Genomic DNA, 8,783 nt, shown 5'->3' with positions numbered 1-8,783 from the left:
CGCTGAAACTCCGCAAAACTCTCCTCCTCCGTCTCTCTCTCTCATTATCTGATCTGCCATTGTGGCGACACTATAAATTCTCATCTCTGCCTTTATAGCGTTCAGTTTTAGTCGGTTAGCTTTCATCTGGATGTCACATTGTTTTCCTTTATGCCGTCGCGTTTGCGGTGTAAAGACGTTGACTCAGAGTTTCAGACGTCAAACTCTTCCTGCAGCATATGTTTGCATGTTTCACCTCCGACGGCCTTCTGAGGATAAATCGCTGCTCTCAAGATGTTTCAGGAGCCAGTTGGGGCATTGTTTCTGTTGAGAGGTTTCTTTTAGCTGAGATGTCTGTGACGTTGTATTTTTTCTTTTCGGTGTTAGAGTTTCATGACTCACAGATGACAAAGGAAGGCGGCCAAACTCAGAAGTAGGAAGAATCTGTCTGAGCCTGTGCCGTATGTGGACAGGTGCAGCTCTGTGTTTGTTTGTCTTTATTAATTAAAGTGCCAGTTGGCGCTTTTTCTTGCTGAGGGCCTCTTGGTGTGTCTGTCTGCCACAGTTTGCAATCTTTCAGTCTCAAATCTCCTGGTAAATAAACCTTGTGCCCTGTAAGACCTTCCACAGAAGCTCTGCAGTTTCGCTTTTTTTCTCATCCAATATTATTGGTAGAGAACTGAATAAACACAAGAGCCTTTGGAGGAGTCTTCCCAGGGATCCTTGCAGTGACATGTAATGCCTAAAAACATGCTCTGCTGCTTTTGTTGTCCTCCCTTGGGAGTCTATCACATTGGTGAGCTTGTAAATTGTCCGGTGACCCCACGCTGACCTACAGTTCATTACACCCGGTCCTGTCACTTCGCTCTCTAAACTTGTATTGTTGTTGGTTTCCAATTACATTTTTACACAAATAGCCCACTGCTTGGTTTGCAATCAGTGTAGTAAAACCCGTCGCGTCACGTGTTGTTTTGTCAGAGTTTAGAAAGTCATATTCGCGTCACCTCACCGACCACCATCACCAGGCCTCCCTCTACCGAGACGTCCATCAGCAGAGGCTGATTTTGGGAAAACTAGAGTCACCACGTGGTTTTTTTTTTCACGATAAATACCCATTATTTATTTACAAATAAAGTGGTTATAATAGAAATAAATACAAAATAAAAATCTGAGCATTATACTTCATGTGGTATTGCACCCATTTCAAAATGTACATCAGAAATACATTTTCAGAACCAGTAAAGGAATATTCCTTTGATTAAAATATTTATTTTTCCCAACTTTACGTAGACATAAATATATTCATATATAGTTTTTTTTCTTCTTCCACAATAGCTCTATTTTGTGTTTCTTTTGTATAAATAAATGTCTTCATTGGGAAACGGGGTGTCCATGATAACCTCTGATCTCTCTCAGTCTCTTCGGTTCCTCTCGGGGACGGAGGTCTCATCGGCAGCCACATCCCTCCACCACCATGTCTTGGTAGTTTTTCAGAATGACTTTTTCGTATTCATCCAGGTAGAGCAAGGAAATGGGGCTGAGGTCAGTGGGAACGCAACAGGCTCTGGGGATGTTGGAGTTGACAGAGTTGACAAGTGTCTGCACAATGGCATGGTTGGTAGAGTTGAGGTGGTCTGCCAGAGGGAAAGGACATTCCCCTTGGCAGTAAAAGGCGTGGTAGCCTGGGGGTGCCACGATCCACTCATTCCACCCCACGTCACTGAAGTCCACGTACAAGGCGTGCCTCTTGCAGCTCGCTTTGTGCGGCTGCTTCCTGCGTTGTTTGCGGGGAGCCGCCTGCCTTTTCCCCCGCGTGTGGAGCACCGCGTCCCCGCGGCCGTCGTGGCCGTAAGTCACCAGCAGGGGCCGGGCCTGAGGCCAAGAGTCCTGGTCCTGGTGCAGGGACCGGCTCACCCTGACATGCCGACTCCGTCTTTGGGCATGCTCGCCGTCCGCCTCCCGTTCCTCTGGGTGATGCACCTCCACCATGAAGCCGTGATTGTGGCCCTTCCCAGACGTCCACTGAGACACGGCAGGACTGACGTCGAAGCTTTCCCAGCGACTCAAAGAGTCCTGCACCAACCGAGTGTCCAGCAAACGCACCAGAGGCTCTGCGCCGTGAGTCCCAGGAACTCCGAATATCTCATAAATGTTGATACGATGGAAGCCAGCAGCAGCAGCAGCGCTGTCGCTAGCGCTGCCGTTGTTGGGGATGGCAGCTCCCATGACCTGATTCCTGTAAATGCGCAGCTCTGCGGAGGAGATGAGCTCCCCGTTTGGGATAGAAGTGAGGTTGAAGTAGAACTGCTGGGTGGTTTTTCCTTTCAGGCTAGCCAGGGCCTCCATGGACTCTAAGGGCGACAGAGGAGAAACAATCACAACGTGAGACAATAAGAAAAACACCACAAGCATCAAACAGAGAACCACAATACAAAACACAACATTCAAGGCTTGTGCCTTAATAAATCCAATGATCTCTTTGCCTACTCAATATAAAGAATCTGTTCTCTTGCTATCTGATGAGGTTATGCATCATTATCATACATATATCTCATTGTTTTTTTCACTCGCACACACAGATCGTTATGGAGCAATGATAATATCAATGTCATATTTGTGCTTTCTCCTTGATATATGTGTAAACATGAAAGGAGTTTGGATATGTTTACGTCGATCAGGCTTCTTCATATAGCTTTTGTTTGTGACATGACAAAAGTTGTACCATGACTTGCATTTTCAGCAATGGACTGTATATAAGCATTGGAATAAAAACAAAATATTACAGAAATCCTCGTGTTTGCGCCAAGCGTTTAAGTGAATCACACATGTTGCAAGTTCTAATATGCGAAAGGAAAATGTTGCAGTGTAAATTTAAATTATTTTGCTAGAAACTATTACGCACAGATGATACTGACGGAGTTTATTATAGATAGAAAGCCGATTGTTGAGCAAATGATGTTTTATCATTCACTCGCAGCCTGAAAGAGCTTTCCTGTATTATCCGTGTACATACACTCCGGTTCATTGGTATTCCCCTCTATAATATACAGTAAATGACAGAAGTCTCAGTAAAAGCAGCAATTTTCTTTGAGGCGGCCCCACTTTGAACTCTTACTTATGAAGATCATAGATGATGTATAGACACACTTTTTTAATCTGTTTGGTGCAACAAAGTAAACACAAACTTTGAAGTCTTTGCTTTTTCAAAGGAGGCGTTTAGGAAATTCCACCATCTCATCCTAAACCTCCCTCCAGAGGCACAAAGACCTCAATTAGGCCCATCACTCCTCATTTGATGTGGGAAAGCCCCGTATCTCTCGTTCCCTCTCCTCTGTCCCCGATCTCTCTCTTTCCTTCCTCAGCCCCCTAAATCCCAGTCTCCCTCTGTTCTCTCAGCCCAGAAGCCTCTTTTCTTTCTGACTCCTTCTCTGTCACTCTTTCCCAGTTTCTTCCTGCAGTAGTATTCTCGCTCTCCGTCTCTCTGCCTCTCGCTCGCCTTTAAGTAAAGACTATGTGAACAAGTCGAGGCTTGTCAAAAACGTGTGAACCACAGATATGAGTGTATCAACATTCCTAATTTCTTTTTGTGCTGCATGCCAAAACAAAAGATAAAGGCTAATGTTAGGTCATTCATCAGGGATCTGTCTCTGGCAGCCACTTCCTGTGTAATAGTGGAAATGTTCTATTTGGCATGGAAAACGGTTATTTTTGAAAACTGATATCAGTGAAACTAATTATCCCAGTGAAATGAATATCAGCCGGCAGATGTGATGAATGATAGCGCTGTTTGCTTTGATGTGCTGCACTTACATCTGTAGATACATGCTTATTATACAGAGTGGCCATCAATTGTACGTCTCTTGACATCGGAGGACTTGCAGCCGCCGCTGCGCCGCGCGGAGAGGATGAAAGAGCCGGGGGCGGGGGGACGTATGTAAACACCGTCTGAACACATCGGTAATGGCTGGTGGTGTCAAGGTGTGCTGGCCCGGCGCAGAGGTTTCCAGCAGAGAGCTGGGAGCAGTCCCTCAGTCCAGCTGCCCAGGCCAGGCTTGTTTGTAGTGTGTCAGTGTAGCCACTTGGTGTCATTGCACGAGGCCTCTGGAGAGCACCCAAGCAACCACTCAACCACCCCTCTGACTCACCCCTGATGGAAACTTCCCCAGTCAAACACTTAGGACTCTGTATGAGGACTCTGTGTAGAGCCCCTATGGACTCAGTCACTTGCATGCTGTAAAAACTGGAACATGGACTATAGGAAGCCGAATGATAAATACAGAGCTGCAATATGTTTGAGAGTAAATCATTTTTTAAATGTATCAATTATTCAAAAACTATAATCAGGTGCACCTGGCTACCGCTTAACAGTTAAACCTGATATATAAATATACTATCCCAAAGTTTATATTCAATTTATTCATCTTTCTTGTGGCATATTTCAAATTATTTCATGTCATCATCAAAGTTGTATAAACACAGTGACTTTATATTTTTCATCCACGGCAGTTTATCTGTCTAGAAACCCTCACGTTACAAGTATTATTCCTCTTTGTGGCATATGTTTTATATGGAAATAAAATAAAGCTGAACCGTAACACTAAATCCAACCATCAGCGCGTGTGCGCCATATAAACGAAGGGAGCAATTATGGTGTTATTGGAACGCGCGTAATGACGCACAGCGCGGAGATAGGGGCGATTTGGAAAGAATAAGGCGCGCGGCAACTCCTCTGCCCTCTCTTACCAAGGAATAATTTCAGTCTCGTTAAAACAAAAAGTGACTCAGAATTCAGTCTGACACGATGACTTTGTCATAACGCGTGCTAGTATAATGTCATGTCGCGTGTTATTGAAGTAACACGGCGATGACTATCACCTGCGCAAAAGCCACACCGCCCTTTATTCCACTCCTGCGGTGCGTGTCTGGAAAAACTGTTTTCAGAGGCCACGCAAACACCATCAATTATTAAGAAACAAATTACCCCAGGGATACCACCGCCCCTTGATGTTCTCTGAAGCCCGTGACAGCTGCGCCGGGGGCATGTTTGGTTAACGGTTGCATCACAAGCGCAGATGAGAATCCATCTAATTGTGCATGAGACGCTTGTTTGTAAACCGTGTCACTGAGTTTGAAGCAATCGCAAACTTATTAAAGAGTTACAAATAGCTGAGACGCGTGTCACCTGTAAGTGACTAAAAACCTCCATAAAACAGCGAAGACTCTGAAGTTCGGTCCTGACGCACTGAGTCATGTTTAAATATAGGTTTGGGTTGTCTGAGAGGGCCGAGGAGCTCTCCGGCTGACAGGTAAAGGTATGTCACTAATACATACCTTCATGGTGAAAGCTTCTAATCGTGTTGGCCTTGCTGGCGGCTCTCTCTGCGTGTTTCCCCATGCTCTTGGGTCTTTTAGTGCTGTGGTCTCCGTTTGCTGAGTGCATGCGGTAGAGGTCCACCATGTACTGCGGCACCACCGCTTGCTTGCTCGGGGTCGGCCTGCGGCCCAGTCCAAACATATTGAGAAGCCGAAGCTCAAACTCGTTGAGGAAGCTGTCCGAGTGCTCCGGGGTCTGCTTCCCGGACTCGCTGTACTTCCTCCGGCCGACCTCGGGGATGAGTCCCGTAGCACCTTCCAGCAACACCTGAGCGAGCAGCAGTACCGTGAGAGAGCGGACCACGGCGACCATGATCAGTCAGTCCCTGCGGAGAGAGGTGGCTTCTGTCAATACACCGACGCCAAGGCATTGACATGAGGCTTCACTGCAGCATCACCCAGCCTGAGTGTGGTCCCCCCCATGCAGTCCGGGTGACTGAGGGAGAGCAGGTTAAAAAAAAAAAAAAGGGAAGACACCTTTACGCTTTGAAGTAGGGGAGAAGAAAGAGGAAAAAAAAAAGCCCCCACCGGCAATAAAGCGCCTAATTGACACAGACGTTTGGTCTTAACATGAAATGAAACATGGAAATATCAAGGTGAGGAAATTATGAAAGTGGTGGGGGAAGGAGAAAAAAAAAAGGAGTGACACGGAAAAGATAAATTAAAAGGATTTTGCGGGTGAGAAGCAGACAGATGGTCTCCAATTAAAAGAGATGAGAAATCGTGTTGGATGTAGTGATATAAAACGCAGAGGAGAAATATGAAACCCGAAAGATCACAAGAAGGATTAAGGAATGTTGCGAGGGAAAAGAGTTAAATGCAGAGCAGCGGCAAGAAGGCAGTCAGACGGTGCTGCGAGCGTCTGTTTGCAGAGGCTTTGACGGTCATGTATAATCATAAGGGATAGAGTTACTTCAAGAGGCTCGCAGGTGTTAGATCTGACGTGCGTACCAGGGCCAGATGTAGCCCGGGACAGTACATCACGAACATCAAAAAAACACCAGAAAACCTGAATATCATCTGAGCAACACAGCCTTCAAGTAAACCTCCTTGAAATGTAATTTCTTCTCGCAGCTTTTCTCTCGTTTCAGCATGGGAAGTCTTAACTTTTACGCACACACCCTATAATCATAGAGTGGGAAAGAAGTGCCGAATTCAGTTCGATTAGTTAAAAAAAATACACCCTTGAAGCAAATTATTTTACAATCACAGGCATCAGAGTTTCTTTAAGTTAAGCAGTTTGATAAAATCCATCCTTTATTTTACCTGACGAGGAAGCGCTGTGTCCGGTCGTCGTTCCACCTTTGGGCTCCGATAAATTCCACATTAATTCGTGTTTAATCCACGCTGTTTCTCCTTGGGGGACCAGAGACAGCCCAAACCCTTCTCCGATCGCCTCTCGCACATATTCTCACCAGCTGCAAATCGGGTTAGGTCTTGGTCAGCACGGAAAGAGGAAAAAAAAAGTATGTTAAGTCTATGAGGAAACGGCGTCGCGTAGGCATAACCGATCTAACTTTAAAGGGCCTTGACTGGACATCTTAAAGAGGAAATAAAAGCTCCCTGGCGCTGGCTTTTCTTTTTTTTTTGGGAGAAACGAGCGCACGGTGGAGGAGTCGCTCCTTGGGACGTTGCCGCTGCGAGTCGGGAGAGCGCGCCGCCGCTCCTCCGTGCGCCACGCTGTAGTGGCTCAATTGATTGGTGCCTTCTCTTCCCCCGGCGACTCTTTTTGTCGTACAGTGATGTCACCGAGGGGCTGTCAATCATTTGTCCAGCAAAACGCGCCTCCCGCGGACCTCTACTCTTGAGACGCCTAACTTTTTTTTTTTTTTTTTTATGACTAACGATGTCAAGTAAGCACACTTTACAGGTACCCTCCCCCTGGTGTTGACGAGATTTGACCAAAGACCCCACAAAGGAGGATTTGTTATGGCTTCTACCTTCTTTGTTATTTACACTGTAGAAAATCTCTACCATTGACCCCCCCCCCCCCCCCCCCCACATCAAATCTCTGTGCGCGTGTGTCGTTAATCCACCTATCACAAATAAACTCATAAAGTTATTATTAAACACCATATTTTTGTTTTTCACAAGATAACTGTTTTCTTAATGTTTTTAAATATCATCAGAAGCATTTTTTTTTATTTGCATTCCCATGGGAAAAAATCTAACAGCTCATCAGGTTTAAAACACAAGTGGTCAAACGGTGTTAATATCTGCAGATTAAGGCTAATAGATAATGTAATGTGCTGCTTTGTGAAGGGATTGGCTTATTTCCCTCGTGTTTACGCGCACCCGTGGAGGGGAGTGCGTGTGTGTGCGCGCACATGTGCATGAGCATGACATTGATGAGGCTTCCCTGCATGACTGTCTCACACCATGGCTGATTTATGCATGCTTCCTCCGGGATGGATTTGATTCTAGATTTAGTTCCAACTCACAGCAGTTTATCAGTTTGTCTCTGACAGATTTGGCTGCAGAAAATTAGTTTTATATCTTCAGAGCCCTTGAAAAGTTTGGCCATTGTATTTCATTTAAGCCTTGAAAAGAGTGCTTTTGCAATTTTTGCATATTTGCCATTTATCTTGATTAAACATGTTTGTGCAGCACATGTTCTCAGAGTGAATTTTGGGGTTGTTTTTGACCTGCTCTTGCGAGTCCAGAGTGATAATATTTTAGTCAACAACTTGAAAAAATTAGAACCCCCCCCCCCCCCTTCCTTTCCCCACTTATTCCCTCTTGTGTACTCCATTAGGTGTTAGTCCCGGGGCTGTGTTTTCAGCCAAATCATTAAGCCTGTTCGCAAGAAAGCAATGCAGTGAATCCCACAGAGATCACAAGATATCTTTGTCTCCTTCCAGGACAAAAACATTTTGAGGGATAATCCCAGATCATCCACTTAGCAATTAAAATACATAGAGGCCCGTGGGTGCATACCAGTGCCTGAGTGGCAGTGTGCATTGTTCTTGGTGTTCCCCTCGCTGTATCCAAGCTCTTTAGAAGTTCTACTTTCTTGGTGTTAACTTGAACACATTTGTTACGGTGCCTTTTATTCATGTTTTAGCCAAACGAATAAGTGTGACTAATAGTAATGCTCTGTTCAGGCTTCCCGCCATTGCCCCGATTCAGTGAACAAATGAGAGTGTTAACTTTATCTGGAGCTTCATCCGTTTTTCATGCCTTTTATTTGTGTTTGCGGCGTCGATCAATTAACATGTGAATGTGTTTGTTGTATTTTGAGGTCACAGACAGGCACCTAGTGTTCTTTTTTTTTTTTTTTTGCAATGCTTGTTTAAGATCAGGGATTTGTCCAGCCGATGCAGCCGAGCACCTCTGATAAGAGATACAACATTTCTTCAAGAGATACGTCATGCTTATCAACATGCTGCTGATCCAATTACATGCTGATTAAAAAGGTTAACATTGCAGCG

At 45.2% G+C, this 8,783-nt stretch overlaps 1 protein-coding gene across 1 annotated transcript; it reads right to left on the bottom strand.

Moving 5' to 3' along the window:
* Window positions 1-1,343: 1,343 nt before the first annotated feature.
* bmp2b (bone morphogenetic protein 2b) lies at window positions 1,344-7,131 on the bottom strand. Its single transcript, XM_030110625.1, has 3 exons — window positions 6,619-7,131; window positions 5,311-5,678; window positions 1,344-2,330 (listed from the first exon to the last, which is right to left on the bottom strand). The coding sequence occupies exons 2-3, from the start codon at window positions 5,663-5,665 to the stop codon at window positions 1,426-1,428; spliced, it is 1,260 nt and encodes a 419-aa protein (XP_029966485.1). The 5' UTR covers window positions 5,666-5,678; window positions 6,619-7,131; the 3' UTR covers window positions 1,344-1,425.
* Window positions 7,132-8,783: the final 1,652 nt, after the last annotated feature.

The sequence above is a fragment of the Salarias fasciatus genome, chromosome 15 (assembly GCF_902148845.1).
Source record: "Salarias fasciatus chromosome 15, fSalaFa1.1, whole genome shotgun sequence".
NCBI lineage: Eukaryota > Metazoa > Chordata > Actinopteri > Blenniiformes > Blenniidae > Salarias > Salarias fasciatus.
Note: the sequence above shows the minus strand (reverse complement) of the source record. Positions and strands in the feature narration are given on the sequence as shown.